Source organism: Chrysochloris asiatica, unplaced genomic scaffold (genome assembly GCF_000296735.1).
Source record: "Chrysochloris asiatica unplaced genomic scaffold, ChrAsi1.0 scaffold00013, whole genome shotgun sequence".
NCBI lineage: Eukaryota > Metazoa > Chordata > Mammalia > Afrosoricida > Chrysochloridae > Chrysochloris > Chrysochloris asiatica.
In genome coordinates this window covers 1,705,606-1,724,719 of record NW_006408531.1, presented here as the reverse complement: position 1 = coordinate 1,724,719, position 19,114 = coordinate 1,705,606, and the positions used below count along the sequence as shown (strand labels likewise).

The 19,114-nt window shown below is 39.4% G+C and overlaps 1 protein-coding gene across 1 annotated transcript in view; it reads left to right on the top strand.

Moving 5' to 3' along the window:
* The window catches only part of UTRN (utrophin), a 574,637-nt gene that overhangs the window by 74,595 nt on the left and 480,928 nt on the right, over positions 1–19,114 (top strand). The window contains 4 exon segments of the mRNA XM_006834702.1: positions 1,904–2,145; positions 2,301–2,481; positions 3,969–4,114; positions 5,861–6,073. Coding sequence (XP_006834765.1) covers positions 1,904–2,145; positions 2,301–2,481; positions 3,969–4,114; positions 5,861–6,073 — 782 coding nt within the window.

Sequence of the window (19,114 nt, the reverse complement as noted above, 5' to 3'; positions counted from 1 at the left end):
AAACATCTACCTTTACATTTCCAACTCTCACAGTCAGTACTTATATTAATTATTCACTATTGTATCACATAAATGCTTTCCCCATCTCCTTTCATGAGCCCCGCCCAGACAGATTGGATACTACTCAGTGGAGAGTCTACATACGTCCATGCCCTCTGGATCTAGGTTCCCTCTTGAAAGCATGAAACCAGTCACTTCTTGCCTTAGTAGCCCTCATTGTGGGTTGCCAATGTCCAAGTTGCCCATCCCTGTCTACCCTGTGTATTGAGGGGGTGGGAATGATCCTCGCTATAAAGATTTGTTCCCTCTTTTGAGCTACTGCATCCATAGGTGTAGGTCAAGTTCAGGATGATGTAAATTTTGAGGTTTGATTTGAAGAAAAAAAATGAAAGGATCATGAAGCATTGTCAGTAAATAACTAATTAAAGGACAGAACAAAAAGAAGTTTCTCCAGCTTTCCTACTATAATAGAACATGTGCCTTTTGCCCATTTTCCCATTTTCAGGTAAATTGCCATTATTTCCCATCTCAAATTTTATGAACTTGCTTAATTTTCATACTTGTTTAGCATACATCACCATGCCATGAAGATGAAGTGGCTGTTAGAGAGGGTAATGCTGTTTGTCCACATTGAATGCAGATGTATCCCCATTGTTCGGAGAAGTCAGAAAAGGGTGATTGGTTCTCTGACCTCCATTCACAGGGGTAATTGAACATGGGCAGTGGTGGTCATGCTTTGCTTGGTCTCATATTCGATTCCCTGTGTGAGTGTGAGCAGTGGACTCTAGCAAGTAGTGTGGGAGAAAGTCAAGCTATGCCGTGTTTTGTTCGCATTTTTAGTTGTCAGTGGATACAGTGTGTCAGAGAAATTCTTAAAATTGTGTACTCTGTAGAGCATGAGTGTGCTTTTGTTTGACATGCTGGTTTTAAATTTGAGTTCTAAATACTGTATGTATTTACAAAGTTGTATTGTTGTATTGCCCTCCTACTCAAATAGAAATGTTAACGATCCCCGCCCCCCCCACCCCCCCCACTCCTCCCAACCTCCTGCCGGTAGCATGCATACTCTCCTCCGAATAGAGAGATTCCATCTCTAATTCATCCTCGTGGTTTCTTATTAATTTTAAGAATTTGATTTTCCACTAAGGGAAGACCCTATGATAAAGTTTATGTCTATATGCAGCTTCATTGAATGTTCTCTACTGAAAACACAAGACAAATTTATCAGATGCAAGTAATAAAAATAGTGGAGTTTTTTTCCCTATTCTGTTGTCTAACTAAGATAATTTTATCATTGCATTGACAGGTTGTGTATTTGCTTGTCTGTGTACAGCATGCCCAGTATACCTTGGTGAAGTTCCATGGCCTGGCTCCTGGCCTAGCATTTCTGCACACTTCTAGTGTTTTCTCAGCAGTGAGGATTCTTACCATTCATAAGACACTGTGTGGTTCTGTCAGCAAAGACTTGAGCTGTCTTCTGCTTTTTCTTGCCAGCTACTATCTTCTTCATCATGTCAGAAGTCTACTGTGTGATTCTAGAGCCCCAGATAAGTCCAGTCAGTAATCTTATTTCCTGGCTCAGACTAGAAGCTAGCAGAGTGGTGGGACACCAAAGATGGAAGGAAGCATTCTATAGACAAGACAGTGACCATGACTCCACTGACTGTATTTTGTGATAGCCACAGCGTTCTTTCAAGATCTTTCTTCCCCTAGTTAAGGCATAAAAAAAAACATAATTAATTTTTGTGCTTCATTATCATTTTGTATTGTGTTGATAGGGACTTAAGGATGACATCACAGCATGTGACATTGCCTCATTATTTTGACTGTGTTAGGATGTGCATAAATTCAAAACAAGTTTTGGTGTATACAACACATCTTCTTATTTTTCATGTTTGCATAGAAGGTCTTCCGACTGAAGAAATAAAACACACTCTGGAGAAGGTTTCATCGGAATGGAAGAAGCTATCCCAGCATTTGGAAGATCTGGCAAGGAAAATTCAGCTCCAGGAAGAAATCAACGCTTACTTTCAACAGCTTAATGAGCTTGAAAACACCATTCAAAAGAAGGAAGAGTGGGTAAAACACACTCATGTTTCAGAACCTTCCCAGCAGTCCTTGCCAAGTGTGAAAGACTCTTGTCAGGTAAAGACCTGTATGGCATAATGGGTATGGCATAATGGGAGAATTCTCTTAGCGCCATACTTAGGGACGATGGTTGTTTGAGTTCATTCTAGATTGAGTAATCTGGGACAATGTCTATTTTTAGTAAGTATGTGGCCATCTTTTCTCTTACATAGCGGGAATTAGCCAACCTCCTTGGCCTCCACCCTAAAATTGAAATGCTGCGTTCTAGCTGCTTGGCCCTGAAATCTCAGCATTCTGCACCAGAGTTTGTCCAGCAGAGCCTCGATAGCTTTCTAGGCCGCTACCGAGCATTGCAGCAGAATTTAGAGGATCATCAACGACAGCTAGAGAACGGTAAACCCATTCTGTTGTTTTTCTTGTGTGATGATTTAAATATCGCTTCTCTCCTTGCAGTGGGCCTTCATTTAAAAATGTTCTCCAATTTTACACCTATGTTAGACTTGATCGGCACCACCTTCTCTCTTTTCCTGTGAGCCTTCTATTATTATTATTTTTTTTAATGTGTATTTTTAAATTTGTATTTAACTGTTTAAAAATTATTTTTGTTTATTTTAAAATACATTTTGACTATTTCCCGGACTCACACTTGTTGACGAAACTGTAGACAGATTTCACATGGTCTGAAATCCTGTTGCTAGGAGTCGTGGTGTGCTGTAGGAGGAGCACTGGACTGCTAACCACAAGGTCAGCAGTTCAGACCCACAGCCGCTCCTTATGAGTCTTATACAGGGTTGGTGTGAGTTGAAGAGACCCCACACACATAGCAACGGCAACAATAAGGATATAATGATTTGAAGTCTTTATACAGGAGCTGTTCTTCCTTTTCACTGATAGAAGCTAGCTAATATATCTTGGAGGACTCAAAAAATAAATGCTTACTGCTTCTGTTGGTTCAAAATGGCTTAATTTTGCTCCAAAATGGTCTAATTTTGGGGAAATTATGTTCATATTTTCAGAATCTGAAGCAATTTAGTAAAAAGATATAGTACAAATTTAACCACACACTTTCCCTTAGCAATTATAGTTCTGTGATGACTATAAGACTCTATGTGTTGGCACATTATACATGTTTCATGCTTCCTTTCTTCCAGAAAGATATTTGAATACTATAATTTTTGTTTGTTGGATTTAGTCAATCTAGAATGGGAAATAAATATTTGAGAGTTCCTTCTTTTCAATTTATTGTTATACAGTATGCTTTCATATTTGACAAAGCCACTTAAAAACTGAGTTTCTTAACTTTTCCTACTAGTTGGCATTCTATCCTTGTGCTTCTAATAAGTTAGTTAACTTCCTTTCCACATAAGCATTGCATGTATGTGATTTTTATTTGTGGTTTAAATAGCCATCATCCAGACTGGCTCTCATACCATCAGAGTTGCTGTGGCAGCCTGCCTGTTGTCTTCCTGAATAAAGGCCCCACCCCTCTGTAGAGGGCAGTTTGTCTTCTTGCTTGAGCTTAGAGAAAAACTGGTTGTGGGGAATCTTAGTTTCCTTTCATGCTTTGTGTAGCTCTCAAAGAAAAGGAGATTATATGAGACAAAAGGAACATTGTTGTACCATCTTCAGAGAAACCTTTCATCGTGATGAAATGAAGAAAACCGAGTGTGAGTTAGTTAATATTTCAAGCGGGAAGGAAGTCACTGTCTGATACTGAGAAATGCCAGTGGAATGATCTATTTTGCTAACTTGCAGAGACTCTCTTTCATTTTAATTATAGAATGTAAGGTAACATGTATGAAAATCCACAGGAAATTAATGAAATATGAAATAATATGCTTTTCCCAATATGATTTTCTCAAATATTTGAAAATAAACAGATCTGACGAGCCAACCCGGGTGTGAATATTTGAAAACACTGAAGACACTAAAAGATTCGCTAAATGATTCCGAAAATAAGGCACAGGCGTCCATGAGTGTCCTGAATGATCTTGCGAAGGTAGAGAAGACCCTGCAAGAGACAAAGGTACTATGCATTTTAGGGTTAGAAGTTTAGGATCGTTTCTAATATCTCAAATTGCACCATTTTATTTTTTAAAGCTTTTATTGTGAATTGAGTGATACTTTACATGGGAGAGCATCGGTTTTGCACCCAACCAATAGTATTTTGTTTCATTGCAATTATTACAATCCCCTCCATGCAGCATCGGTTAACAGTATTGGCCTCTATTCCCTCTTTTTAATTTTTTTTGATGTGCACAAAAACACACAGGAATATATTATCCTTTAAACAACCAAAGAGCACATTTTGAAAGCCATACTCTCTCCTGCCAGCACACAGCCTTTCTCTTTCCATGAGTCTAGAGTCCTCAACTGCTCTGTCTCTCCATGCCATCATCTTTGCCTGTATCTCTGGTGTTCCTGATTCTCCATTTATGTTCTCTATTGATGGTCGTAGGGTCCTCTCTTCCTGGAATGTAAGACTAACTACTCCCTCCTTTTAGTTACACATCATCTATCTTTACAGTTGTAACAATCGCTATTAGTCATGATAACAATTACTCACTATTGAATCATAAGATCTTTTCATCTTCTTTCACCAGTCCCATCTAGACAAGATGAAAACTATTCATTGGGGATGCTACCTTCCCCTTTTCACTCGGAAACGAAATTCCTACTTGACAACTTGTAAGCCGGCCACTTTATGCCTTTATTGCCCCTCTATTTTAAGTGGCCAATGGTTCAGTTACCCATCCCTGTCAACCCTGTATACAGAGTGGATAGGTTTGATCCTTGATGTGAAGACTCCTTCCCTCTCAGTTGGTATTTTGAGCAAATACATCCATAATCAAAGGTCAAGTTCATAAAATTTTAGCAATTTACACTTGCTTCTTATATCAAAATTCTTTATCTTCCTCTAATTGAGTGCTGATCATCAAGCCATCCAAGTTATGTCAAATGGACACTATCAAATTACATGCTATTTTGAAATGTCTTTTCAGCTATTAAAAAAATAAGGTCATTTATGGTCAACACTGATAAAACAATTTTATGTAATTTGAAATTAGTTACTTCATTAGGTACTGCAACTAAAAGTAATATAGGTAGTTAATATCTTTTAATAGCAAAAATCATATTTTCTTCTATTATAATTACAGCCTAACACTTTCAACCTGTTCATTATTTTCTAAAAGTATCTCTAATGAAATGAAGAATATTACTTAAATTACTGTGCTATCTATGTATCTTTTGCTGAATAAACATGTTTCCTTTGTCATTTAGTTAAACAGCCTTGTGGCTTCCACTGTTTTTCTGGTAAAACAGGTGAACTGTTGACCACTGCAGCCTGGGCCCTCACTGGAGTGTTCTTCTCATGATATTTAGTTTATCAAATATGTGTAGTCTGGCCCACACACAACTTATGAAGGGAAAGCTTTAGCTTTTTTGATGCTATATATTTTCTTGAAATTTTTACATTTCTTTTTTCTTAGAGTCTTTTCTTCTTTTGAGAAAAGTGACATTTGACTGTGTGTAACACATATGGATTCCTGGTGTGGTGCTATAGGGTCAGCACTGGACTGAAAGGTCAGTTTGAACCATAAGGTCGGAGGTTCAAACTCACCAGCTGCTCCTTGAAATCCCTATACAGGGTTGCTATGAGTCAGAACCAACTCAACCGCACTTAACAACAACAACAACAACAACAACACATTTGGGTACATCTATATAGAGACATTGTTGGGTATAATTTTAAATTTAAAACCTTTTTCAGGCTCTTGATGAAATTCTTGAGAGTCAAAAACCTACATTATATGAACTTGCAGAAGAAACAAAGGCTTTGGAGAAAAATGCTGTTCCCAATGTTGAAAATCCACATCGGCAGGAATTTGATGCTGTTCAAGGAAAGTGGAACAAACTGAAGGCCAAGGTTTCTAAAGACCTGCAGTTGCTTGAAGATATTACACCCAAACTCAGGGCTTTTGAGGTAAATCCTGAAGTCATTAAGAGTTTAAGTTTCTCATAAGGTAAAACAGTAATTATCATGTAAGCATCTCTCAGCTATTTTAGACTTTTGAGCATTTGGCATTCTTCCTTGCCCCACATTTATTGCGATTTTACGGTAAGATTTGTGACTTGCTTACCAAAGATGTATTTTTGATGCACTGGAGAGCTCATTGCTTTTCTTTTTCTTGTAGAAAAGGCTCCTCAGTGGAGGTAACTGGGAACTTGGTGATAAGAGAAAATTGCTTAAAAATGATTAAACTATGTTTCATGGTTAGAGGCTTAATTGAAATAGAAACTGGTGATTAGATACCAGAGCAAATGAGAATGGAATGGTAGAAGTAGCCCAAACCCAAGCAAACCAAACTGTTTGCCTCTTGGTTACTTCTGACTGGTGGTGACCCTGTGTGGAGTAGAACTGTGTTCCTTGGGTTTCCAAGGCTGTGCTCCTATAGAAGCGACTGAAAGGACTTTCTTTTGTGGCATCATTGCATGGATTCGAACTACCAGCCTTTGGTCAGTAGTTGAGTGTCTAACCATTTGTGTTATGAAGAGCCCTGGTGACACAAGTGGTTAATTTCTTGACTTCTCACTGAAAGATTCATGGTTCAAATCCATCAGCCTTTCTGTAGAAGGAAGATGTGGCAATCTGCTTCCAAAATGATGGTAGCCTTGGGAACGCTGTGGGGCAGACCTACTCTGTTCTCTAGGGCTGCTGTGAGTTGAGATCCACTCAGAGGCACCCAATACCAACAACAGGAACTCCAGCAGGAGTAGCCCAGGTTGTATATAGCTGGGTGGTATAGTTACATCCTTGAGCCTGCCATTTAAGGTCTTAGATTTCAACTGAAAATCTGACCCGGGCCATGGACAAGCAGTGTCTGATTGGGAAAGGGACACAGAAATTCAGAAACAGGATGCCATGCTACATCTGAAAGTGCCAACAGAAGCAGCAGTGACAAGTTCAAGAATAAAGGAAACCTGTGAGGGTGGATGCCAGATAAAGACAGGATTTTGACATTTTTCTGGAGAGAGAGAAATATGGAGACGTTGAGTTTCCAAATCAATTGATTTTCTAATAGAAAAGTTCTGAATGAAGAATGAACCAATCACACTCTTTCCCCACTGAGGCTCTTGATAGTCCCAGGGTCTTCCGGTGACTTACCTTGATTTCATGCCCCATGTATCCCAAGATACACTTTTAGAACAGTGCCTTCTACAGATAAGGTACACAATACAAATACTTAAATAATAAATTAAGTGAGATCAGTAAAGGAGATTTAGATTTAGATTGGAAAGTACATGGTGTTGTTGCATACATTGTTGTATCATGGAATTTGCTGATGTTATCATTCTCAAACATTCATTTGAAGATGCTAAGATTTATAAAGATACTGATACTAAAAATAATAGCAATGGAAACTAAAAAAAATGAGGTATTTATGACAAAACAAACTTATGCCGGAGTCATTGGTATGGAACCCTGCCCAAAGTTAAGGACTATAGGACTACCTGTACATTTGTGTGTGTATATGTTGATATTTTACATGTATACCCCAGACTTAAAGAGAAATTGTACAAAGGATATTGCTAAAAAAGTGAATTCAGAGTGAGGATAAATTTACCACAATTATACTTTGAAAAACAAGATTAGAGAATATATTGTAGAAGAGGGGCTAGTGGAACATATGGTTTATTTCATTGTGGAAGGTTGCTCGCCAGAACAGGCAGGGCTGTGACCACTGAATTCTTTGAGACACAAACCTGTGGGCAGCTCCATTGATGGATGAGCAAGAGGCTAAAGATGGAGGATTGTGTGTGCGTGTCCGTGTGAGAGTGTGTTTGTGTGCGTGTGTGAGCTACACTTCTAGACTGAGATCTCCACTAAACAAACCATTAATAATGGAGAGGACTGTGCTTAAATGTAACGTAGTGGTTTTGAATCTTAACATTGTGAGTGGATCTCCTTTCCTCTCATGTCATGAGGTTTAATTGTTTCCAGCTTTACAAACCATAATTACCACTATCCATATAATTCAAAAGTTTTTGGTTTTTGTCCAAAAACTGGTTGTTTCTCAACTGGGGACAGTTTTGCCCTTCAGGAAACATGTGGCAACATCTAGAGACATTATAGGTTTTTATATGGCAAGTAAGAGCGGGTTCTACTAGTATCTAGTGAGGAGAGGATAACAATGCTGCTAAACACCTCACAACAGCCCCCAACAGGAAAGAATTATATGACCTAAACGGTCCATTTCACTGAGGATTAAATATTTCCCTACCCTTCAGAAATGGAATCCTGGTGTGGCACTGTAGAATAAGCACTGGACTGCTAACTGCAAGGCTGGCCATTCAAACCCACCAGCACCTCCCTGGAAACCCTATACAGGTTTCTATGAGTTGGAAAAAACTCAACACTGCTTTACAACAATTACTCTTCAAAAGATCATCATTTTGTTTTCAAATTCAGATTTGAGTTAAAATTTGCATGTAAAGATAATATCCAAAGGTTACATTTGATTCCTAGAAGGGTATTGTAGGGTTAATTAATATGTTCCAATACTTTAAATATGGAATTTAAAGAGAATAACTACTATCCCAAAGACCAGTCAGAGTCCCGTAATTATAGTCACCAGCTTTAGGCTTAATGAGTTGTTATCACTAATGTAATAAATCCAGCAACTTAAAGAGACCGCTTAAAGCACATGCCAAGTTTATTTCCACAAAAAGCATCCCATATCAAACACATGTGTGTGGACATTTAGGGTATAGTTTTTCTTTTCACAATAGTTAGATGTGTTATATTATAAAGAGCAAATAAAACAACTACTTTTATTTATGTTTATATTCTAACTACAAGATTGTTGAGAATGTCAATACTATATTACTTAATTGTCCAATTTATTTGCTGAAAAATATTTGAATATTGAAGAATGGTTTTGTGCCTTAATTTGTTTTGGAGGAATTGCTCCAACCCTATATTCACTTGGAATAAAATTTACCAATTTCCCCCCACGGATATTAGATAATTGCAGTGAATGTTCACTTAAAGATTAGCATTGCTTTCCCTTTTATTCCATGGCCTGATGCATATTTTTTTTATGCATTTAAATTATATTTGCTTTTAAGATGTATGGCCTGGTAGATTTTTGATTCAGTATCAATTTATAATGCTGTTTCTTAGGAACATAATTTGACTTATTTATATCTAAAATGCATCTTAATTATGATAGATCGCCCACAAGATTGTGCCTTGCGAAGACAATTTAATAGACAAAAGTATGTGGAGTGAACATTTAGAGTTTGCTTTCCTTCACTATCTCATTGCCTCTTCTGGAGGCAGCCAGTGTTAAAAGTGAATCCTTGCTGGAGTTTGTAACATATCCAAATAAGAAAGGCGTCTCCGTGGATCTTAGTAATTTTAACCATTTTTATCAGACTAACAGAAACAAGGGAACAGTTGGAGGTCAGAGGTAGATTTCTTGCCTTCCATGTGAGAGACCTGAGTTCAGTTTCTGGTCAATGTACTTCATGCGTTATTGTTGTTGTTAAGTGCTGTTGAATTGGTTCTGACACATAGCCGACCCTGTATGCAGAGCTACCCCTATATCCTCCTCTTTCACCCTCACACCACTGTCAGTTGAGGACTGCTTGTTGCTATGATGTTGAACAAGCTTCAGTGGTGCCTCCAGATTAAGATAGATTAGGAAGAAAGTCCTGGCAATTTATTTCTGAAAAAGTCAGCCAAAGAGAACCTTATGGAGTACAATAATCTGAACCCTTTGTGCATGGGTTTGCCGTGAGTCATGAGCTGACTTAATGCAGCTAACAACGAATAGAAGCAAGCTGTATTGAAATTCCATGTTGTTGTTGGCTTTAGGCATCATTGAGCTGGTTTGGACTTACAGCGACCCCAGTATATACAACAGCATGAAACACCGCTTGGTCCCGTGTCACCCTCATGATTGTTGTTGTCTGAACCCATTGTTATAGTCACGGTCTCACTCCATCTCATTGAGTGGTGGTGGTGCTGGGGAGTCAGCTCCGATTCATAGCAACCCTGTATAGGGTTTCCGAGGCTGTACATCTTTATGGGAGCCGAAAGCCTCATCTGTCTCTTGTGGAGAACAGTCCTTGTGGTTAGCTGTCCGAGTCGTAACCACTATGCAGTCAGATCTCTTGTTTGCTGATCTTCTACTTTACCGTTCATGATACCCTTTTCCGTGGACTGATCACATGTCTAAATGTTGTGATAGGAAGTCTCACCATCTTTATTTCTAAGGCAAATTCTGGCTCTACACTCCAAACAGACGTATTTGTTCTTCTGGGATTCCATAGCATAATTCTTCTTCTTCAACAACATCATAATTCAAAAGCATCATTTCTTTTTTATCCCATATGAGTCCTGGTGTGGCGCTTTAGGACAATGCACTGGACTGCAAGGTCGGTTTGTTGGTTCAAACTCAACATCCACTCATCTGAAACTATACAGGGTCGCTATGATTCGGAACTAAGTCCACAGCACTTAACAATAGCATTAGTGTTCACCTTTTGCATATCAGGCAGTTGAAAATATCATGGCTTGGGTCAGGTACATCTTACTCTTTAAAGTGAGCACTTTGCTTTTGAACAGTTTACAGAGATCTTGATTGCTGCTTCCTTGACATTGATTGTGGAATTTGATAGGGACATTTAAATAGGAAGTCCACAGTGATTGAGCTTGGAGTACAAATCCTCTTATTTATAAATAAGAATGCCCTTTTATGACCCAACACTTTCAACACTTCGCCAGTAGTCTCATAGCCTTATGCTTCCTTTTCTTACCACCATCCTACAGTTGGGTTAAGCTGCTCTTCGTACTGTTTGTGTGCAGTTGTATTTTTTTGTGCTTGGTCAGCACTGCAGTGTTGTGCTCTGTCCCTCCACTTCCTTCATATGCGTTGCCGATCTCTTTTATAATGGTAGTGTTAGTCACAGTATCAGGTACACTTGGAGTCCTGGTGTGGTGCTGTTGGATCAAACACTGGACCACAAGGTCAGTTTGAACTGCAAGGCCAGTGGTTCAAACTCAACAGCCACTCTGAGTCAGAATTGACTCTACTTAACAACAACAACAAACAAGAAGTATTCAAAGGTCATTGGTAGTTAACTAGTAAAACGCTGGAGACTGAGTTAGTGTGGCGCAGAAGGAAGCACTAGACTACTAACAGCACGATCAGCAATTCAAACCCAATAGCCACTTTCATAAACTCTATACAGGGTCACTGTGAGTCGGAACCAATTTGTCAATACACAATGACAACTACAATGCAGGACACCTGAGTTCATTTCCCGGGCAGTGCACCATAGAAACAGCTACCACTTTGTGTCAGTGGAGGATTCTGTGTTGCTATGATGCTGAATAGGTTTCTCTGTGGCTTCCAGCTTAATAAACACTAGGAAGAAAGGCCTGGCTGTCGACTGTGAAACATCAGCCAGTGGCCCAGTGGAAACAGTATGGATAACAACAGTTTGATGTTGGTATACATTGGGTTGCCATGTAGCAGCTAACAGCAACAACCCAAACAATATTCAGTCGTGCTCACCACCACACTGACAGCTGATCATTTCCATCTGTGATTCTACTGTGTTTGTTTACACATTCACAATAAGCCCACCTCGAGCCAGTTTCCATGTGTATCTTCTCCACAAAGGCATGAGCTCTGTGAGGACATAACAAGTAAGGGGATGCGAATATGACTGCTCTGTAGTTGCATGAAGACAACTTCCCTCTGTTAATCTCTGTGCATGATGATTGTAAGTGGCAACACACCCATATAGTCATGCTCCTTCATTCAGTTAATGACCAATCAAAAGCCACACACAGAACAGCCCAGCTCTGAGAGGGTGTGCTAGGGGAATTGATGGTGTGCTGGTTCAGACTCACAACTAGATTTGAAGTTACTTAGAAATGCATTTAAGGTAAAAATGCAATGGTAAATATTTTCTAAGAGTGGGACAGACTGTGGAACAGATCATCAATTGCTCAATTGCAAGTTCAGGCTGAAGCTGAACAAAATTAAAACAAGTCCACAAGAGCCAAAATATGACCTTGAACATTTCACACCTGGATTTAGAGATCACCTCAAAAACATATTTAAAGCATTAGACCTGACTGAAGAGTTGTGGGATGACATCAAGAACATCTAACATGAAGAAAGCAAAAGTCATTAAGAAGACAAGAAAGAAGAAAAAGACCAAAATGGATGTCAGAAAAGACTCTGAACCTTGCTCTCCAGCATAGAGATGCTAAAGCAAATGGAAGAAATGAGGAGGTCCAAGAGCTGAACAGAAAATTTCAAAGGGCAGCTTGAGAAGTCAGAGTCATGTAGTATAATGAAATATGCAAAGACCGGGAGGTAGAAAACCAAAAGGGAAGAACACACTCATCATTTTCCACTATGTAAGAACTGAAGAAAAAAAGTGAAGCCTCGACTTGCAATACTGCAGGATTCTGTGAATAAATTATTAAATGATGCAGAAATCATCAAAAGAAGATGGAGAGGTTACACAGAGTCACTGTACCAAAAAGAAATGGCCAGAGTTCAACCATTTCAAGAGGTAGTATATGATTAAGAGCCAATGGTACTGAAGAAAGAAGTCCATGGTGCACTGAGGGTATCAGCAAAGAACAAGGCTCCAGGAATTGATGGAATACAAATTGAAATATTTCAACAGACTAATTCAGTACTGGAGGCACTCACTCATCTATGCCAAGAAACCCAGACAACTGGTTGGAAGAGATCCATATTTGTGCCCATTCCAAAAAGATGGAGGGGATGCAGTGGAATGTGAAAATCATCTGAGAGTATCATTAACATCACATGCACATAAAGTTTTGCTAAAGATAATTTAAAAATGGCTGCAACAATACATTGACAGGAAACTGCCAGAGCTTCAAGCCAGATTTAGACGAGGATGTGGAATGAGAGAGATCATTGCTGATATCAGATGGATCTTGGCTGAAAGCAGAAAATAAATACGAGAAAGATATCTGTGCTTTATTGACTACACAAAAGCTTTCGACTGTGTTGATCATGACAAATTATGGACAACATTGTGGAGAATAAGCATTCTGGAACACTTAATTTTTCTCATGAGGAACCTGTGCATATACCAAGAGGCAGTCATTTGAACTGAACAAGGGGACACTGAATGGTTTAAATTCATGAAAGGTGTGTGCCAGAATTATGTTCTTTCACCATACTTATTCAGTCTGTATGCTGAGCAAATAATTTGAAGCTAGATTATGTGAAGAAGAATGTGGCGTCAGGATTGTAGGGATACTAACAACTGGCGATATGCAGATGCTACAACCTTGCTTGCTGAAGGTGAACAGGTCTTAAAATACTTACTGATGAAAATCAAAGACCACCCTCTTTGGTATGTGTTGCATCTCAATATAAAGAAAACAGAAATACTCACCACTGGAGCAATATATAACATCATGATAAATGGAGAAAAGATTGAAGTTGTCAAAGACTTTTTTTTGCTTGCATCCATTATCAACACTCATGGAAGTTGCAGTCAAGAAATCAGACAACATATTTCATTAGACAACTTGGCTGCATAAGCCTTCTTGCTAATTGCAAGGTTGGCTGTTTAAAACCACTACCTGCTCCTTGGAAGCCCTATACAGGGTCACTATGTGTCGGAACTGACTTGAAGTCATTTGATTTCAATGATTGATTTAATTGTTTAACTAGGTTTTTCTCTCTCACTTTGAATACATTTTACTTCATTAAAGGAAATATTGGTGTATTGTAAACCTTTGAATTTAAGAACTTGATTTTGTTCTTTTGTTAGGTGTGGACAGTGGGCTGCGACTCCCAGTGAGCCTGTCTGTGCACAGTAGAAGGAAACATTGCTCAGTGCTGGACCATCCTCACAATGGGCGTTATATTTTCATTCATTTCAGATAAATAAATGCAGTAGCAATGTTGTTGTTTTCCTTACTCAGTACGAGAACATTTTAGAATTGTGTTTTGAGGATATTGAATATTATAAAATTGAGATAAACTAGAAACCCTATCACCTTAAGTGATTTTCCTAATTCTGGTGCCATATTTCATCTTAAGTAGTGGTTACAAATTGAGTTGCGAACCTCAAGGTCAGCAGTTCGAAACTACCAGTTGTTCCGCGGGAGAAAGATGAGACTTTCTGCTCCCGTAAAGATTTACAGCCTTGGAAACCCCGTACAGGGTCGTATGAGTCAGAACCGACTACACGGCACATAGCAACAACAATGTCCGGGCTAGAAATTGTCTTTTTAGACCAGCTCTGAACATGCCAGTAGATGGGGGAGGGGCAAAATAAAATGCCAAGAATTTCACTGTAAACAGTGTAGAGAGAGGTTGTGCACCTTGGAATCTTATTATCTTAAATCCGGAGTCAGCAAGCTTCACATTTTCTCCATCCCTGGCTTAGAGGGTGGGGAGGGATGTGGGGTGAGGTAGGGGTAAAGGACTTATTTCACCGACTTGCATTCCAGGGTTGTGATGTAAGAACAGGTGTTGCCCATCATAAATGCTTCTTAACCACTGCTTTTGAGACATGATTTCCAGTGTGGAATTTGGGCCCTTCCCAAACGAAAATAATTTTATTTTCAAAAATTCCACATTACTAATTTTATGTAAATTTGAGAATTTGTGAATATAAATAGGATTTAGAAATGGCTGCCCTAGGTGAATTTTTAGACTTTATTCCCTTACATGTGAGATGATAGGCATTTATTCTAGAAATTTACTAGCAGTTTTTATATTTTTTCATATTGCTTTTGTGTTGCTTATAAGAACTAGAGTCTCCCCCAATTTTTATATATTTATTTATATATGTACATGTGTATGCACACACATATGTTGTTAAGTCAGTTCTGACTCAGAGACCTTGCTGTTCAAATTAACCTTATGCTTGAGCACCTACCCTACAGCGCTACACCAGGACTCTATACATACACATACACACACCTCATTTTTTCACTGTCCAGATGGACCAAGTTGGAGAAGAATTGAAAGCTCATTCTTATGGATTAGAAACTCTCAAGTATAGCAGTTGAGTGAGTTTTAAACGGAATACTATTTTCACATTCTTTGTATTCTCTTTGCTATAAAAGTGGCTTAAAGGTGGGCATTCTTTTGGGTATTTTTTAAAAGCATAGGAAACCTCTGCCCCAGTGAGCTCCCAAATGAAGGAGAGTGGACAAAGAGCTGACCTCCCTGCCTCCCGAAGTTTCCTCACACCCAGGTGCTATCTGGTATTGATCTTGCTAAGCACCATCAAGTCAGCTCACATGCATAGTGACCCTGTATAGGGTTTCCAAGCAGCAGCTTCTGGGTTTGAACCATGAACCTTGCAGTTAGCAGTCCAGTGCTTATCCTACAGCTCCATCACCCTGCTCAAGCTGTGGCTACATGGGCAGGAGTGCAGAATACATTTCTGATGTTTGCATCTTCCCTCACTTAATTGCCTGCCTTCTGCTCAGTCTACTCAGAAATATCAAAAGCAGTAGGTCTTTTAAACATTTTCTTTTTCCTGTAGTTACTCTCCCACAGTTAAGTTATAGAACAAGTATTGATGTTAACTGACACATCAGCAAACATACACTTACATCGTAGCTTACTCATTCCTGTGGTGTTTCTTACAGGAAGTAAAACCCACAAGTTGGAAGTAATAACTCTTTTTTTGTGTTCAGTCTTTGTCATAAGGAAACAGTCATTTCTTGTAGCTCTTAGGAATAACAGCAACTATTTACTGCATGTCTACTCTCTGCCAGGCCCTAGCTAAGTGTTAGCTCAGTTTTTCAGAACAAGGCAAGGTAGCTGTTTGCATCTCTATTTGACAGGTCAGTCGCTGAGGCTTAAAGAAGAGAAGTTAGTTTCCCAGTGCCACATGGCGCCGAAGGTGCTGAGAGCTTGGCATGGAGGCCACGTTTCTTCATTAATTGTGGGATTCTCCGATTCTCTCTTTTGCTGGGATTTATGCTCTTCATAGCTTGTCTGTTGCTTTCTCGTTCCTTTTTTTTTATGTTCAGATGCAAAAGAGAATGAAGAGGTGCCTGTGAATGGTGTTTATTTATATGGAGTCCTGGTGTGGCATTATAGGATTAGTACTGGACAGTTAGCTGCAAAGTCGGCAGTTCAAATCCACCAGCCACTTCTTGGAAACCCTATACAGAGTGGGAGGGAAGAAGGGAAAGAAAAAGGACGAGGCTTGAGGTTGTAAAACTTCTCTTCTTTATCAGAGGCTGTCCCTGAGTGATGTCTGTTTTGGCATTATAGGATAAGCACTGGACTACTAACTACAAGATTAGCAGTTCAAACCCACAAGCTGCTTTACAAGAGAAAAATCTTGTGAATTTTTTTGCATCAAAAAAGATTTACAGCCTCAGAAATTCTATACTACATTGATTTCTATGAGTCAGAGCTGGCTTGATGGCACTTAACAACAACAACAAACTAAAAAGTTACTATTTTGAGCCCACCCAGCCGTGTTGTAGAAGAAAGACTTGGCAATCTGTCTCACAGCCAAGAAAATCCTACAGAGCAGTTCTATTGTCATATGGGGTCACCATGAATAAGAATTCCTCAATAGCTGGTAAGGAAGCTTCAGACTAAAAGGGCGTGAGGAAGATAAGGAAGAAATTAGATTGTTGATGTTCTTGTTGATAGGTGCCATTGAATCGGTACTGACTCATAGTGACCCTATGCACAACAGAACGAAACACTGCCCGTTCTTGGACCAACCTTACTATTGTTGCCACGCTTGAGTCCATTGATGCTGCCACTTCGCTAATCCATCTCGCTGGGGGTCTCCCTCTTTTTCTCTGACCCTCCACCTCACCAAACATGCTATCTTTCTCCAGCGATTGGTCCCTCCTGACAACATGTCCGAATGGATTGAGTTGTATAAAATTCATAGAGGAGACACAGAGGTCCAAACCCTACCAGCTCTTTAGGGTTCCCATCTTCATCGAATGTTGTTGTTGTCGTTAAGTGTTGTCGAGTTGGTTCTGACTCATAGCAACCTTGAATTGGGTTTCCAAGGAAGGTCTGATAGCCCTCAAAACCAAAAAACATAACATCATCATGATTAAGAGTGTATGAGCGCCTGAACTGTGAGCCCGATGGAAAAGCACTCCGATCCTCCAGAAGATTCACTGCTGAAGCTCATACTCAAGAACACGCATCCCCATTCCCGGCGGAATTTCTACCCCAATCTCATGCCTCTTCATGTGCATTGTGAGATGTTAGAAAATGGAGGCGGATAAATATTCAATTAAGAGGGAACATTCATTTGTAGGTTTTAAAGACCTTCAAATATGAGCTTGTGTCAATTCCTGGCAAAGCTATAAAAGCAGAGATCACATATGCACTTAGGAAAGAATGTGGTGGTCACCAGAGATGCCACTAACAAGTTTTTAAGTCATGGTTCCATCTATTTTCTCGAGTAGGGATGCTAGATTATTAGATAAATAGCCTTATAAATTACAAATTTGAAGGAGCTGCTAGACAGATCATTAGTCCAGATAATGTTCCCAAAGTATCAAGTTGGTAAGTCTTGATTGCAACAAATTGAGAAAAAATCTCTTAAAATAAACTCATAAGAAGAGGATGAAAAACTAGGATTCGTTATGTAGATGCTGTCTTCTGAAACCAAAGCCTAAAGTTCATTGGTTAATGAATGTCATGGTGTCCTCGTGGGGGAATGAGAATGCAGGCACTGGCACTAGCCTTATTCTTCACCTAGAAAGCCCCCAAACTCAGCCAACACCAAAATGCCTCTTTGTCAGGTTTGCAGAGAAGGGAGAGGTAGGAAGAATAGCTTGTATGAAAGTGGTTGTTGTTAAGCAGCTGTTGAGTGCTGCTATGTCCGATTCATAGCAACCTGTGTAGCCGGGGCGGGGGTGGGGGGGTGCATATAAGGTCCACGAAATCATTTGGTCTAGTTCTGCCAAGGTAAGCACAGTTCCAGCCATTACATTGCTGTTGTTGTTAAGTGTCATCAAGTCGGTTCTGACTCATAGTGACCCTTTATAGGGGTTCCAAGGAGCAACTGGTAGATTTGAATTATCAACCTTGAGGTTCGCAATCCAGTGCTGTTCCTACAGTGCCACACCAGGAGTCCTCACATTAGGGGTGAGTTAATGTTTAATTAGCTAAATTCAGCAGGCTAATTTTTAAGTTGATAATTTCGTATGGCCCGCAAATTATGTTATAAATATCCAAATGGCCCTTAGCAGATAAAAGATTCCCCACCCCTTCTATATTGAGTTTTCCAACCAGCAGGTGATGAGCTTGAATCACTGACCTTTGTGGTTCCAGTGGACCTTGTGGTCTACTGCTTATCCCACAGCGCCACACCAGGACTGAAAGTGGAGAGTTGTTGTTGTTAAGTGCCGTCGAGTCGGTTCTGACCCATAGCGACTCTGTACAGGGTTTCCAAGGGTATAAATCTTTACAGAAGTAGAAAGCCTTATCTTTCTCCCACAGAGCGGCTGGTAGTTTCGAACCACTGACCTTAAGGTTCACAGCCCGATTCGTAACCACTACGCTACCAGAGCTCCATAAAAAAAAAAAAAGTGGAGAGAGAGGCTCAAAATTCAATTTATTTTGTTAGCTTGTTGCTGTTATACTCTTAACTAATATTGTAAACAAGTAAAAATATAACATTTATAAATGTCAAGTTCTGCATTTATTAAGAGGTTATTAAGCTGACGACTATACACATGGACCTCGCCAGATGGAACACATAGAAATCAAATAGACTACATCTGTGGAAAGAAGATGGAAAAGCTCCATATCATCAGTGCAGACAAGATCAGGGACAGACTGTGGAACAGACCATCAATTACTGATAGGCAAATTCAAATTAAAGCTGAATAAAATGAAAACAAATCTACGAGAGCCAAAATATGATCTGGAATTTATCCCTCCTGAATTTAGAGATCATCTGAAGAACAGATTTGATGAATTAAACACTAAAGACC